Source organism: Ptychodera flava, chromosome 8, assembly GCF_041260155.1.
Source record: "Ptychodera flava strain L36383 chromosome 8, AS_Pfla_20210202, whole genome shotgun sequence".
Lineage (NCBI taxonomy): Eukaryota > Metazoa > Hemichordata > Enteropneusta > Ptychoderidae > Ptychodera > Ptychodera flava.
This window is the reverse complement of record NC_091935.1, coordinates 21,348,417-21,365,583: the sequence shown is the minus strand read 5'-3', so window position 1 is coordinate 21,365,583 and position 17,167 is coordinate 21,348,417. Positions and strand designations below refer to the sequence as shown.

General features: G+C 39.6%; 1 protein-coding gene across 1 annotated transcript; it reads right to left on the bottom strand.

The window, feature by feature from the left end:
• Positions 1-613: 613 nt before the first annotated feature.
• Positions 614-15,700, bottom strand: LOC139137914 (uncharacterized). The gene is made up of 3 exons (XM_070706165.1): positions 15,656-15,700; positions 3,482-3,570; positions 614-1,880 (listed from the first exon to the last, which is right to left on the bottom strand). Exons 2-3 carry the CDS (start codon positions 3,499-3,501, stop codon positions 890-892), a joined length of 1,011 nt encoding a protein of 336 aa, XP_070562266.1. The 5' UTR covers positions 3,502-3,570; positions 15,656-15,700; the 3' UTR covers positions 614-889.
• Between the last annotated feature and the right edge of the window lie 1,467 nt (positions 15,701-17,167).

Sequence of the window (17,167 nt, the reverse complement as noted above, 5' to 3'; positions counted from 1 at the left end):
ATGTTTTCTCATGATTTTACTTTTCTGTTGTCGTTCCACTTTTATTTATTAGTTTTTACCGTGAGGAAGGCAATCTGTGCTTTGCCGAAACGTCAAATAAAGATCGTTTGAAGATTGAAGAAATTGGTTGGGTACGCCAGTAATTTGTTTTACATTTTCATATGATGCAGTAATTGAGTGAAAGCATTTTAAACCATTGATACTAAGTTATTTACGTCGTAGAGATAATCGTTTTGATCATCTATGTAAAGCTTATGTAGGAGCGGACCATGGAGTAAAGCCGACCTCTCATGTACCTGTGGCACTGTGGCACTATTGACCAGTGTTTTCCCGGCGTCATGTGTTGGTAGGCCACAAAAGGCCGGGAACACAGCATCGTACCCAGTGCTACTATCCATAATGCTCTTTTCAATTCAGTTAATTTTTTGCACTAGGTGATTAGTTTTTATATTTCATTGCAACATCTAAGTCGGTTACTGTGACCAACTCTTTTTAGGGTTGGAAGCAGTGGCCGACTGGTTTTGTGTGAGGCCTATCAGCTAGGCGATGTTGCCGTGAGTGTGTGTGGGGGTTCGAATCCCGTTTGGGTTATAGTAAAAAATTTATATTCTAATCTTCTAATCTCCGTTGTAGGTTCCGCGCAACACCGATTTAAAATCTTCAACTGACTTCTTGATTGCTTCGCTTTTCCTCAAGATCTCTTTGATTTGTAGTGCTCTCTTGAAAGCTATCTTGTACTTACTGAGAACGTTTCTGATTGCCTCCTCCCATTGGAGGATGTCACTTTCGTCTGCTGACGGGTTACAGCCCACGTCAACAACAACACTTTCTTTATATATCGAAAGGTTTTTGTCTTTGTTTATAAACTCAGCGAGGCCTGAATTTGTCGTCAAGAGGGTCGGTAGCCTGTCGCCATGGCTTCTAGTCCGACCATTCCGAATGGCTCACTTCGAGAAGCCATGATGCAGAGGTGACTCTGTTGAAAATCGATGCGAATGTCGTCCTGTGTTCCATATGGATACATAACAACCTCGAGGTATGGAGATTTGTTGTGTCGCGTGAAAAACTCTTTGGTTTCTTCACTTTCATCGCGCGGAATTCCACGGATGACCAACTTTGGCGGTCGTTTGAACATGCTACGGAAGGATTTTGCCACATTACCCATCGCTTTCGCCACCAAGTCATAGCCCTTCAACTTCTCAACACCCTTCACTCTTCCGACTGCAATCACCCACAAGACACACCCTTCGAAATTTTTTGGTGCTTCTTTCATCTCTATATCGAAGAATTTTTCGTCTGGTCTGGGTATGAACTCGATGTGTGTATGCTTACATGTAGGATCAGAGAGGGCGCGATATTTGTTGCTGAAATGATTCTTCATGCGTGGGCCAACGGAACAGATGATGTCAAACTTTCCTGCTGCCTCAAACAGGCGTGACTCTTTTTCCTGTACCCGCTGAGGAGTCCAGGTGCTCTTGTAGGTTTCTGTATCTTCGGGGATGACATGGTTGAAAAGCAGGGACTTCGCTTCAGTAAAGACATCTTCGTGCATTTTTAAAGCAGCATCGTGTGTTATGGGGGCGTGTCCTATTATGATATCTAACCTCGGAATGGCTTCCCTGAGATGAGGAAAAAACTCCTGATGGTAAAGCAGCCAATCCAAGCTGGGTGTTTTATCAGACATGTAATGATCAGTACGCGGTGTAAAAATCTTTTGGATGCCTGTATCTTCAGCATCCTTGCGGTCTTTCTCGTCAACTTTCAAAGCTGTGACGTAGACTTCAAGACCTGCTTCCACTGCAATGCTTGCTATCTGGCGATGGACGGTAGATATCCCGCCTTTTGCGGTCCCCCATTCATCATTAACCATCAAAACAGTTCTGCGGAAAAGAAGCATATTTGACAAACCTGAACATTATATTCTGATGATGCACACTCTTTTTGACATTTTCAAACAACGTAAATTTCACCGGGAAACATTTATTGTCACAGGTGGCGTAAATATCTTTAAAACGAGTACATACTTTCATTAAAGGGATCAGAAAAGAATTGTAGAAATTTGAGAGTCCGACTATCTGCCCCTAAGGTAGAATGCGCCTAGGGGATAAATATGATGGTTCTCAAATTTTCCAGCAGTTTTTCCGGTCTCCTACTTGTGCAGGCTAATTGTAAAACTCTTGGTAACACGATTGGAACTAATTTGGGATAATTGGATGGCGAAATAACGTCGATTTAATCTACAAATGTTATCCTATCTGCTTTTCTTTTTATATCACACTGTTGTTTTTATGAGTAATTTGCAAAATTGCAACATTCAGCTATATGGCACCTAACACTTTTGAGAAATTTGCAAATATGAAAATCCAACTATCCCAAATTAGTTCCAATCGTGTTTGATGTAAGAAAAATTTTCTTGCACCTTTTCACTTTTTCGAAAATCAAAAATTCTATTTGTCCTTTAGGACAATCAGTATCAGATAAAACAATCAGTATTTAACACAGAGATGGCGGCCAATTATCGGAAAATATCAAGTAATTTGTTTCTCTAGTACCAGTCTTTGCACGGTGACCCCCTGATTTTCATTCGTGATTTGGTAAGAGGGTGGTTGAAAGTTCCATGGAGAATAGTTTGAGCAAATTAAAGTTTAAGTATTTCACTCTCGAGGCACTTGCTACCTTAAAAATGTTTTGGAATGACAGGAATGAAAATTATGGAATAAACTGTGGCGCTGCTGTCAAAGTATATTAAATTTATCAACATCTTTCTGGCCAGCTCTATATTCCATTTTACTCGTGTTTAAAATAATATTTGCTGGATACATCAGGTAACTTTTATTACAACGATTTAGAGGTTGAAAATATCCAGCGTTGCATCATTAAAAAGGGTAGTGGTAAGTTAGTCCGATTTTCAATATTTCTTTTATTCATTGCACCGAAAGTTTCAATAATGAGAGAGAATATTTTAGTGGTGCCTTCTTCTTAGAAAAAGTCGCCTGACAGTGAGTAGTGCACCATGTCGATCCTAAAACCGTCTTGGAAGTGCTATTTGACGAGACCGAACTTGCTCTTGCATGTCAACATGCTTACGTTAAAATTTTAATCAGTATTTATAACAAATATGCACCAGCTGTCCATAGGTCGGATTATTCATTACAGTAGTTGCAAAATTCGTCATTGACAAATCGAAGGAATTAAAGTTATCTTACTTGCACAAAAAGGATGCCAATGTCTTCAAAATGTTGGTTTTCAAAATTTTCACCTCACGAGAATGATTGAATATAAATAAATAGTTAGCTCATTGGAACAGAAGGAGACCTTTTAAAGATATCTTCATTGATGAATGAAAGAAAACCAAATAATTACACTAAGTTCCTGGTATACCAAATCCTTCGGATCATGTGCTTGCTCTACAAGAATAGGCAATTTTCCACAAACCTGTTCCTGGCAATCCTACTACATGTAAGCGGCCTCGCACTCTTACCTCTTTCTGCGCGTGGCCATGTTTCTTCTTTCCAACGACTAACGTGTTCAGCACCAGGTTTGTCTCGTTCTTTGAAGAACATTGAATAGCTGATGAACAAGGAGTAAGGAAGAAAAAAAACATGTTGTTTTAGATCACATTTAATGAAAAATCGCATTGTTCGCTGCAAAACAACAACAACAACAACAACAACAACAACAACCCGAATACTTTTAAGAAAGTGTACCGTAATTAGCAGCCATATTGAGATATAGTTTCTTGACGTTTTACGGTTACCTTATTCTTAACATACTACAAAGAGTGCATCTTTGTTGACGGTTCTTTAATTTAAACACCGATTTTGCTTTCAAGTACTCTGCTTGCCATTGTGGTGATTTTGATACTCCCGCCAACTTGACAGCGGACGACCTCGTGTGACCTCACAGCCTCTATGTGTTGATCGATATATACACAGTGATTAATTGAGGTGCTCAGCGATTTTACGCAATCAATGAAATTTACTGTATTTTTAACTATTATATGGCTATTTTGTGATGTTTGTGATTTTAGACTGCTCTAATTAAGATTTCGTTTGTGTGTTTTAACAGACGAAGTATTGTGTGAGGGATTACTTTCCACAAATGAGTAAGGCTACAAGCAGTAATTAGTTATTTTTGTCAGATAAGCACGTTTTGTCAGATAAGCGCCGTACACACGTCCGTGTGTCTGATGTATGCCCTCTTGTGGTCGAATTGAAAAATCGCCTCCTCTCCTTTAAATCAAGGTGTGTTCAGCAAACCTTTACTACAATAACGCGAAAAGGCCGGCTAAGACTTTAGTCAAATGAGTTACAATATCGTATCGCTACACTTATATATGTATATTATAGTCTAAAGAAGGGACTATGTGCCCGATGGTAGGTTACCATTTGCGCGACATCACAAGGGCAAATAAATGGTCTCCTGCTTCGAGGGTACATAGTCCCTTGTTTTGGCTATAATGTTTTTATTACATGCCTCACTCAAAAAATTTGGACGTATTTGCAAATGACACTCATGCGCTTTATTTCCATGATAGACGAAAATCGGTAAAAAATAGAACTATTCTCATCGTCGAATTGCACATTGATATATTTACATTATGCACTTTATCGATTGTCCATGCACAGTCTTTTAAAAACAGGATTCCCTATGTAAAACATGTAATTTGAATATTTTTAAATGCCAAAGTTGTCTAGGTGAAAATAGTTCCAGTTAACTTTCAGTCAAATGATGACTGTGCGGCCCGCGACGCCATCAACGAGTTACCATTGAATCGTATGGAGCGCGCGACGTTCGATAAACAAACCTATCAGGGCGTACTTTGGTATTTTATGTCTGTTATCGGTAGCCTACATACCATGTCAGTTCTGTTAATGATTAAAGCTAATTGTCATCGAAACCTGTCATGTATGACACATGACACTGGATTTACATGTACTTCCTGACTAATGTGTGACATATCACAGTGAGAGGGCTACAAGTATGCAAAATAAATACCGAAAATGTTATTCAGTACATGCTATATCACCGAAAAATGCACTTCAATAGAGTAAAAGGGCCTATCATGATATCCGAAGTTTTTATTTTTTCCCTTCAAAAACCTAGCCAGGGGACCTGTCTATGGATTGCATATAGTGTCAGTTTGTGAAAGATGTGCGCGAAGGGCGAAATTTGACTCCTTTTTCATGCCTGGTGATCAGGGGGCCTCTTCGCACCCGAGCCAGGCAGCGGTATTTGCATATTGACCAACATGTACAATTGACGTCATTTTGACCATGCTATTGTCACGAAAGTGTACTATAATAGCGGTCCTTGCATAAATTAGACTACAAAGAATGTCAGCTATATAAACAGTGCTCACAGACGCCCAGTAAACACTGGCAAGGAAGCCACACCGGCGGTCCAGCTGCAGGGACTTATCAAGTTGCTTCCAGCGAGGACAGTGTTGACCAGAATTCAGAAAGTGATTTCGAGGGGAATTAGCTTGAAGGCGCATAGGCAACTCCAGGCATCCGGGACGAGTGGTTCAAATCAGAGTCAGATTCTGACTCTGAAGAACAAAGCGCGAGTAGCTCGGGACAGATTTGAAAGTACGATGAGGCTACGTTTCATTTCTTTGTATGAAATAAACAGTATCAGTCTCAGTTTGAACTTTTCACGGTTGAATTTATTTATAAAAAGTGGATCAATCCCCGGATCAATCCCGCGCCTGAGTGTTTCGATTCAATGCATTGCATGTTGTAGCTGCAGTACAGTACACTATGTGTGACAGTTTTCAGATGACCTCAGTTTTCGGACATTCAATCACATGCTGTTCGTCCGACTTACTTCGCTCCGTAATGATAGTGTTTTACAAGTTGAGTGACCTCATATTAAGTGAAGTGATACTGCCGTCCCGTTTTGGATAGTTTGTTTAGTAGAAGCTATTTCGGGCTATACAAATTTGGCGAAGTTAGGCAGACCACACGATAAAAGGTGCCGAAAGCAACACACAGAGACAGCCCAATATGTCCGGTAGGTAAGCGCCAAACACGTCGAAATATGGTTATGTCGTCTATTAAACGTAACTAATTATCACGAAATATTTACATTCAGTTTTTTAAACATCGAAAATGAAAATTGCGGTTTTCAAGTTTCAAATTATCAACATTTATCCCCTAATCACTTTCCAAATTCAACCTCCGAATACTGCGATAGCAGTCCGACTACGTACTACGCACTCAACACGGGGTCAACAATTTTGTAACTTGACGCCCTAAATACCACGTCCGTTGTGTTAACAGTTTGAGGATAAACAAAACAAAATTCAAAAGGTATGGTAATAAGAATTCGTAGTGCTCGTCATTTATGAAACGGCTTTGGGCGAAATTCACTACCCTTTCCGAAAACTATCACTCTGCCGAAAACTATCACTCTGAGTGTAGCTGTGTCACAGGTCCAGTAGGCATAAATTGTGATGATTTTTTCCTATATTATCATAAAAAATAATTATGAATATTAATAAATTATTAATATGAATGTTACAGAATATTTAAACTTTTTTACACACAATGTCGTCTACTTTGTGTAAATGCTGTCTGGAAACTCCATTGTTGTGATAATTATGATTATTAATAAATTATGATTATGATTAATAAAGTCATATTTTACACATTGTAATGTGCTTATGTGAACAACCCTCTGGAAACCCTTATATAGTTTCACAATCTATGCCAAAATATACAAGTGACACCATTGCCCAGGTTCAGTCTACGGCGAGAGTTACCATTGCCCAGGTTCAGTCTACGGCGAGAGTTACTACACAGTGTATATAATGAGAAGGTAGCCAGCTCCACTCGACAGTAAACTGACATACCCATGAATTACCTCCGTTTTCTTCACTTCTGCATGTTGATTCTCAAAATTTCTCCCGGTGTTGGCAAGTCTATAAATCAGCCATCAAATCTACCCAGTTTTGGCCACTTAGACGGAAAATTTGTGAAGTTTGAGGCTGCGAGAAGGTATATATCGCCAATGAAATGATGCAGCCTTACCGGAATCGACAGCATCCGGGATCTTTTAGGGCCGTTTGCGAAATTTGAATGTAGCCGCCAAGCGGGGCCGAGGGCGGAGCCATGATTTAACGTTATTAGATATGCTGACATACTTGATCGTACGGCCTATGAACGCTCGTGACCTTTGATTAGACCTCTCATCAGTTGAATGTACATGTGTCTGATCAACATCAGAAAGTGGAATGAGTTTCATTTCTCTAGTTGGACGATGTATTTTTCGAACTTTATAGCAGTTGTAAGGTTGCTCAAAGTAGCTTACTGGGTATACGATCAATGGAGGTGGTAGCTTCAGCGAAACGGGGACAGCATCAACTGAACAAACGTCAAATACCGCAGTAGGCAGTTCAATATAGATTGCTGCGATCGTGTTTGCCAGCATTATATACACCTTATCCATATTATTTGATGACACCGTCATCACGTATGTGCATTACAAACGTCCAGATGAAATTCCGACGACAGTGAGCACACCGTCATCAACTGTGACCGACTTCTCTGCCCCTCCTCCGCCAAACACATCAGCGACTAATCCGTAGCAATTATAAGCAAAATGTTTCCACTAGCTGTGATATTTGACCGTGGCGGTGACCTTTGATTTGAACGCGTTCGCCGCTGCGATATCACAGCTAGGTTTCCACGGTATCCGCCTATTCCCGAAGAACATCCGCCATGTGCACATCGTACCCACAAATACCTTGAATAGCAAGGAACACGACTAAGGGATGGACCATTAGACCTTGGGAGGGGGGGGTGGTCACAATGAAATTGTGAAAATTTTTTTTTTAATATTGTAAATTTCTGAAATTTTTTTTTCCAATTGAGATTAGCTGTGCAAATTTTTTTTTCAGAGTAAATTTCAGATTTATAATTTTTTTTAGTTCGTCGCTGTCTGAAGATAAAGAGGGCAAAGATGTGGTGCCAAGCACCACAAGCGGCCACGCAAGCGGTCACGGGGGGGGGGGGGGGAGGTCAGGAGAGGGGTGTCCCCCTGCTGCTGTTGGAGCTTTTGAAAAATAGAGATTACAATGGTGTTATTTGGTGGTACTTGGGGAGTATTTTTGAAGGGGGAGGTCAGGAGGGGGTGTCCCCCTCCTGCCGTTGGAGCTTTTGAAAAATAGAGATTAAAATGGTGTTATTTGATGGCACTTGGGGAGTATTTTTGGCGGGGGGTGGTCAGGAGGGGGTGTCCCCCTCCTGCCGTTGGAGCTTTTGAAAAATAGAGATTAAAATGGTGTTATTTGGTGGCACTTGGGGAGTATTTTTGCGGGGGGAGGTCAGGAGGGGGGTGTCCCCCTCCTGCTGTTGGAGCTTTTGAAAAATAGAGATAAAAATGGTGTTATTTGGTGGCACTTTGGGAGCATTTTTTTCGGATTACACATCTTCCTCTGAAACATGGTCTTCTTGCTCCTCAGTAGCTTCCTATAGTTTGAAAATTGACTATTTTGGTTTCCTGGCTTCCCTTTCTACTGCGTGGTGAAATGCCTACATTCACCCCACCAAACATCATGCATATCTCATGATTTACAATTGATTTTGACAAGCTGAGAAGCTAAAATAAGCTAAATAATATAGTTAAATTTGCATATTTGTGTTTTTAGAGCAATTGTTGCCCTTTTTTGATCAAAACATCTATTTCTCTGTAGCAGCATGTCCAAATTGATTGGATGTGTATAGATGTGTTGAAATTTCAATATTTGTCTTTTTAGGGCAATTTATGCCATTCATGGTCAAAAAATCTGTATTCTCTGAAAGGGCTTGTCCAATTTCTTTGAAATTTGCTACACAAAAACGATTATTCATGCAGATTTATTCAGTATTTGCTATCAAGAACTTTCAAAGTTCAACCCCTTTTGTGTGTTTTTGTGTTGGGATTTGTTGGATAGATGGCATTCTACGTAGTGTATTGTTGAATGTTAAAACATGTGTTGCTGTTGTTTTTTGAGGCTGTTTTTTGATAAAAAAGAATTGAAAATGCCTTTTTAAAAGCAAAATAATACATATTGACTTGATATGTTGTTTTATCATTATTGACATGTTTCTACTTGTTCACCCATTCTTGCATTCATCATTGCAATAAAATGCTGTGAAAAAAATGAAACTGATGTGGCCTGCATCTGTTTACCTTGATCTTAAAAGGCAAATACAACTTTCTGTCTTGACAACCGTACCTTAGTTTCAATGTTTACCTAGTGTACCTGCTTGGTTTGTACGCAGGAAACAAGTAGAAAACAGGCTCTATAATTTCATAATTTTCAAGTGATCAGAATACAAAAGTCCTGTAAAGATAAGATAATCACAACTTCCAGTATAAGGGATACAGTCACTCTAAATGTATAAATTAAAATTAAAAATGTACCAGGAGGATGTACTAAAAAATACAGAAAATTGCTTTCTGTCGGTAAAATCTAAAAAAATTCAAAATTTTAAAGACTTTTGCAGATTTTTTTTTACGCCTTTGTCTTCTTATTTATTTTTTTTTTATTTTGCTAACTAGTTTGAAGACTTTTTTTTCCTTTCTCCTCTGAAAATTTTTTTTTTCTGTTTTTTACCACCCCCCTCCCAAGATCTAATGGTCCGTCCCTAACACTTCCAGGCTTACAAACGTGCTGACATTTTCTTGCCCGTTCTCGTTTCAAAATTTTAGTGTTTTTTCCATAGACCCAGCTGCATCCGTGTGTAGCGTCAATTGTTTTTCCCGAAGACAGAAAGTCCTCGCTTCAGTTTCTGAGTGTGATAAAACTGCAGAGCTTCGGTTAGGATTTCCAAATCTGCGTAAGGCTGTTCGCAAATTGTTTTTCTATTTGCGTAAAATGTACAAAAAATGCGTACAATATGACTACATGTAAGTACCTATATATAACAGCTGTCTACGCGATATCGAAAACCGGTTCAAAAGTCAATGAATAAAGTGTTCAATAAACAACATCAGTGACAATGTTTTTTCTTTGATATTAGTTTCACAATTTGTTCTATTTTCTGTCGACGATTTTCATTTCTTACTAATTATTTAGACTACAGCTTCCCACTATTGCCTTCGCTGCTTGACCTATCATCGCTGCTCTGAAGTCAAATTCACTTAGTCTCGGGCTTCCATGGTTATCACCATCAGATCATTTAGATCAGGCATAGTCACTTAGACAGCTACGTTTCGATTTTGTAATCCTGTTTTGGGCACTGAACCCACGCGCTCACACGGGACAGATGAGACTGGAATCACGGCTGCAATTATGGCCAATTTTGCAATATTCTGGAATAAGTTTGCATACCGGCATAAAACTATTGTTATAGTCTGCGTAGCATTAACTTGAACTTGATATTCGACTATAGGAGATCTTCATGGTTTACAAGTATGCATTGGGCGCAGCGGGAAAAAAACATTTTTTTGCCACAATAACGACAAACTCTATTGAACTTGTTACATTTTTATTGGTACAGACTTGAAGGAAAACGTGATTGACAGGATGTAGGACAAAATATTGCTAAATTATAAACATTTTTATCAGCAAACAATTTATTTTAAGTCCTGGATAAACTTCACATTGAAGGGATGCGTATCGGATTTCGCAGACGTCATTTTACTTTGCGTACTTCAAAGTAATAACATGCTTGAAATATGCAGGATTTTGCGTTAACGGAAGCTCTGTAATAAAACTATTGATAATATTATTAAAATTTCACTTTTTCTCAGTATTTTTTGCAAGACATAGATATATTTGTCTAACATATTCATAAAAAAGTGACAGGTCCTCGTAACGCCAGCACGCGTACGCCTTTTTATAAAAAGATATCGATTTCAAGGTACATTGTCTGTGCTTTGTCTGTAAAACACGTCCGTGACTGCGTTTTTAATATTTTGTTGGGCAGCAAAATAGACGACAGTCACGCTGCCTGTATTTTCATTGTAAAGCTCTGAAAATCACAAGTTCAATTGGAAGGTGACTGCGTGTTTGTACGTACGTACGCTGTTTTGAGGTCTCCTCGCCAAGTCGCTGAACTTGACATATTTTCACAATGTCAACCGGGTATCTATCATAAACAAACGCATCTGCAACCCGTCATCTGTTTGTAATCACACATACATAGCTTGGACCGTTGACTTGAGGCACCTCCATCCTTAGACAGACCATGAAGTAATCGTACAGTGTAAGTCTGTAAGTGTAACTTTCATGTGTAAAAAAGGTCACAAGCGTTCATTGGCCGTACGTTCAATTATGTCAGCATATCTAATAACGTTAAATCATGGCTCCGCCCTCGGCCCCGCTTGGCGGCTACATTCAAATTTCGCAAACGGCCCTAAAAGATCCCGGATGCTGTCGATTCCGCTGAGGCCGCATCATTTCATTGGCGATATATACCTTCTCGCAGCCTCAAACTTCACAAATTTTCCGTCTAAGTGACCAAAACTGGGTAGATTTGATGGCTGATTTATAGACTTGCCAACACCGGGAGAAATTTTGAGAATCAACATGCAGACAGAAGTGAAGAAAACGGAGGTAATTCATGGGTATGTCAGTTTACTGTCGAGTGGAGCTGGCTACCTTCTCATTATATACACTGTGTAGTAACTCTCGCCGTAGACTGAACCTGGGCAACGGTAACTCTCGCCGTAGACTGAACCTGGGCAATGGTGTCACTTGTATATTTTGGCATAGATTGTGAAACTATATAAGGGTTTCCAGAGGGTTGTTCATATAAGCACATTACAATGTGTAAAATATGACTTTATTAATCATAATCATAATTTATTAGGCCCCTTATAATCATAATTATCACAACAATGGAGTTTCCAGACAGCATTTACACAAAGTAGACGACATTGTAAAAATGTTTTAATATTCTGTAACATTCATATTAATAATTTATTAATATTCATAATTACTTTTTATGACAATAATAGGAAAAAATCATCACAAATTTTGCCTACTGGACCTGTGTTCGGGGTCGTTCGGGTGTTTCGGCCGTCCCTCGGCAGTTGACAGATCTTCAAACATGGCGTCACGTGTCCAAGCGTCGCGTCGGGGAAGTTCGAGTCATTCCACTGATTTTGATGTACACGATGTTAAAGAGGTCGAGGAACAGATAATTGAGGAAGGGAGCTTTTGTACCTGCAAAGGCGCGGAGACTGAGTTGATGATAGCTTGCGATTACAAAAAAAAATGCCATACATCGTAGAGCAGCATTGTTAACACGCCAACTTTTTCCAAATCCAGCATAGGGGATTCAATCTCCGATGATGACGATGATGATGATTAAATATTTAAAAATGAAGATAAATAACATTATATTTGGACTCAGTAAATTTGTTGTTATGTTGTTGTTATTGTTGTTGTCGTTGTTGATACTATTTGCAGAAAAGAACAAAGTATGCGCTGCAAATTTCAACACAGCCTAACTATACATGTGCGTCGCAAATTCAATACAGCCTAACTATACATGTGCGTTGCAAATTCAATACAGCCTAACTATACATGTGCGTTGCAAATTCAATACAGCCTAACTATACATGTGCGTTGCTGCCTAACTATACATGTGCGTTGCAAATTCAATACAGCCTAACATTACCCAAGGGGTGTCACTTCATTGCCACACACTTTTTTCGATCGCCAAAAATGCACCTAGCATGCATCGAAATCGGTAAAATTCGACGTAGGGTCAAAGCACATTAGTCCTTCTCAATAATACTCCAACATTTTTACCTCTTACCGATGAAAAGTCGAGAAATCAGCAAGTTTTTCACATATCTGGACGTCTCTCACATTTCAGATTTAAAAGGTGCGGCGGTGTATTGAGTCACATGGGCGCTTTTCAAATCGAACCAATAGCAGAGCTCGCCAAAATGCACCCAGGAAGCATCGAGAGTGGTAAAATTCGATGTAGGGTCAGAGCCCGTACTGAACGAATGGGCCCAGCGTGAAAACCCGGCAGTAACGTAAGTTTCTCACGTCTTTGGAAGACTATGGGTGACACTGTCTGCGTGCGTCTGCATACGAAATTCTGGTAACTTTAACAGTTCCAGTTCACCCGCAGCAAGAGATCGTTCTTTCCAAAGATGTGAGAAACTTACGTTGCCTCCGGGTTTTCACGCTGGTCCATTCAGCTCTGCTATTGGTTCGATTTGAAAAGCGCCCACGTGACTCAATACACCGCCGCGCCTTTTAAATCTGAAATGTAAGAGACGTCCAGATACGCAGAAAAACTTGCTGATTTCTCGACTTTTCATCGGTAAGAGGTAAAAATGTTGGAGTATTATTGAGAAGGACTAATGTGCTTTGACCCTACGTCGAATTTTACCGATTTCGATGCATGCTAGGTGCATTTTTGGCGATCGAAAAAAAGTGTGTGGCAATGAAGTGACACCCCTTGGGTAATGTTAGGCTGTATTGAATTTGCAACGCACATGTATAGTTAGGCAGCAACGCACATGTATAGTTAGGCTGTATTGAATTTGCAACGCACATGTATAGTTAGGCTGTATTGAATTTGCAACGCACATGTATAGTTAGGCTGTGTTGAAATTTGCAGCGCATATTTTGTTCTTTTCTTCAAATAGTATCAACAACGACAACAACAATAACAACAAATTTACTGAGTCCAAATATATGTTTATTTATCTTCATTTTTAAATATTTAATCATCATCATCGTCATCATCGGAGATTGAATCCCCTATGAATCCAGTTCTTGGTTCTTGCCGTGTTTTGCCTACTACCTCCATGGTTGGACCACAGAGTAACATACACAGAGTGGCAACACCTATTGTTTAAGGCGTGAAGCGGTTACGTAAGCAATCCATGTTTGCCTCGCCTCACGAAGCTCTTGGCTCTCTTTTCCGAAGAGTGGCGACCATGCACCTTTCGGTAATTTTCGGATTTTCACCAATTGTTAAGCGAAAGTATGTTCGACAAAGTTTGTGTTGTTGTTGTCGTGTGGTGCTGATCGGAAGTGATGTGCTGGCAAAAACGGTAGTGTTTGAGCTTCAGGAAAGTGGGTTTTACCGTTTTAAAAATTCCTCTCATATTTTTATGAATATATAATGAGTGTGTTTGAACCAAATTTGAAAGTCTTTTATCGATACTGTCTGGTTTTACTCAATGGTTTACGGTCAGTCATACCGTCTTTTACACGTGCGTCAAGGAAGGACATGTTTATGAAACTGCTGGCGTGTTATGTTTTGATTGGCGTGAAGCAGTGTTTCTGGCCTGAGAGCTCACAAAGTAACTATGGTTGCTACTCGACTGGCAGTACGATGCTATCTCGTCGTATTTTTCGCATAATCTCGTGTAATTATCAACCACAAACAAAGCCTCCAAAAAGTTTAACACCTTTGAAGCTCTTTTAATATGAAAAGCCAATAGTCTACCGAGACGACCATGGAACAAAAGGCATGCAAGTGTTGCCACTCTGTTTATGTTACTCTGTGGTTGGACGTATACCTTTGACAGAACTTTCATTTCGTGGAGCACGAGGCAAATGATGCAATCGACCCATGTTCCCGTGCATTTCAAGAGCAAACGAATCCTACAAATAGTGATGTGCTAGGCCTATTTTGTACATGTTTTGATGAAGTAAAACAAAGAAAGCTTGTAGCCACATTGTCGGGTCGCCATTTTGAATCGCCGTCTTCACCGTTCACGATTGTGTAGAGAGAGAGATGGGAAGCTTCCTGCCGCACGATTGTTTCCCGATACATGAGAATGTGACATCAACTGTCACCTTTCTTGTAATATTTATTTGCCATAATTGGCACGAAAGCATAGTATACCTAATCACATAGCCTGACAAGTCATTTATTTTATACTCGATCGGCGAGTCGATCGACCGTACGTGACATGTTACCGTTGGTGATCTCGAGCTTCTGCAAAGACCATGTCATTATAGCAAACTAAACACTAAGCTTACAATGTTCTCTGGTGCATTACGCGCTGGGTGTACGTTTCGAGCGAAGGAAGCCCTAGCCACACACCCTTACGGACATGAGATTGCGAAGGTGTGAAAGACTGTTTGCCCGTATTAAGATAAGTCGTCGGCTCAACTTCGAAAAGCCGAAAAAAGTCGAAGAAGTTGGGCAAGGGGTACACGCCCACCCGTAACTTTTACTTGCGTTTTATGTGGACAAGGGGGCGATACGCAATGCAAGACAGTGACGTAAGCTAACTTCAAGACCCAAAGAGTGATTTTACGTTTGGTTGTTATGGGCATGTCATAGGCCCTTTAAATCGCCACAGGAGTCGGTTATTGTGGTTGACCTACCACCGATAGCATGTCAACCAGAGTACTAAACGGCACAAACATCCGCTACACCTTTGTTTACTTTGTTTTTTATTTATTTTTGTTTATTGTTAGTATAGTAGGTTCTGAATCGTTCAACACGTCTGATGCTAAAACAGTTTTGCAGTACTCGTGCTTGTAATAACACTATCTTCATTTCCCGGCGCCAAGAGTGATGTAGAGTATTCACGGAAGAAATGTGAAATTCTACGCTTCAACTAAAAGCTGGAATACTATATCTGGCAACTTCTAAAAATCTCAAAAATTATCATAGAGAATCCATTTCCCAGTCGATAATGCTTTTGACGGGCATTGGACACAGAAAACACTTACCTGGTTTTCGATCACAGCTTGTGGCGTATGTGTTTATTTGTTGACCCAGATTTCTCTTAAAAATCTTGATTCGTAGAACTATGACCCTATTAGGTAGGACCATTACCATATTTGGGCGCATATAGTAACAAGAGCTTACTGTTTTCATGCTGTCTGAAACATGCCATGCCATGTTTGGCAACACAGTTTATGAACCGATATCTGTCGAAAGCTGGTACGCCCACGAACGTATAAATGACCCCCGGGGACGGATATTCGGACTCTCAAACTCTGTCAGTACTATTTTGGTCGCTACCACCTGAAGGAGCTCATTGTGAAGCTCATGCGGTAACTAAAGTCTCCCCTATAGAGTTGACACACAGGCGATGTCCGTTTTAAAATTAGACAGTCGGCAAATATAGGGTATTTTGTTCTAGTTAAAAATTTTGCAAGGTGACCCCTGATGTTTAGTATTTATTTCAACAGGAAATCATTGAGTTAGAGCAAAGGCTTGAGCAAAGGTTTAAGTTTTTCAATGTCGAGGCGCGTACAACCAAAACGATGTATACTGTTCTGTATTATTGTACTTTATACGTTGAACATTATTTTATACTACAAACAAATTATTTTGCTTAATAGCACGTGTACAAAGATGCATAGTTCAATAGCGTTGCAACCAGGAAATTTGGAATTTTGGTTTCTCCAGTGTAGATATTGGTTATATCTACCTAGATCCAAATCCCTCTTAACTATAGAAAAGTGTATGGGAATCGTGCTCGAAAATCGAAACTTGTAATTTTCTCAATAGAGTTAATGCAGGGGTGGTGACCATTTGAATTCAAAACATCGGTAAATCTGGGGTAAGTTATTTCTCTGGTACCAAATTTGCACGGTGACCCCCTTTTTTATTCGTGACTTTGAAAGAACATTGTTGAAAGATTTTTAAGTCTTTCACTTTCGATGCACATACTACCTTAAAACAACAATCGTAGAAATCTGCTCATCCATAGAATCTCCATGGTCAAATATGGATTACATGACGTCATTACAACCCTTTGCATCATCGAATGACCAAACGTTACATCTTTGGCAGACAGTGTAATACAAAAGATGGTTTCGTTCATGTGAGAAAGGCAAAACTTCACTGTCAGGCAGTTTTGTAACGTAGCTTATTTACTATTTTTTCGCTAGAAGCGTATAAACTAGAATAGCGAGGGATTGACAAGTTTGGTAGATAATTTGTTCGAAGATTCAGGTGAACACTTCCATTGAACAACCAAGATGCTTACTCACTGTTGCTGCTGTTTAGGCCATTCAGACTTTTCCCAATATGTGAGAGTCCATTATGTGGATGCCTTGTCACCTAAACTTCAGAAGTATTTTCTAAAATATAAATATCACATTTTATTGTGTATAATTGCAATTGCCCGATTGACATAAAAGAGTTTCTACTTCTCGATCGAATGTCGACTTGAAATTATTTCACTCAATGGTTGTCTCTTCGCATTGTAGCCTTATTCAAAAGACAAAACT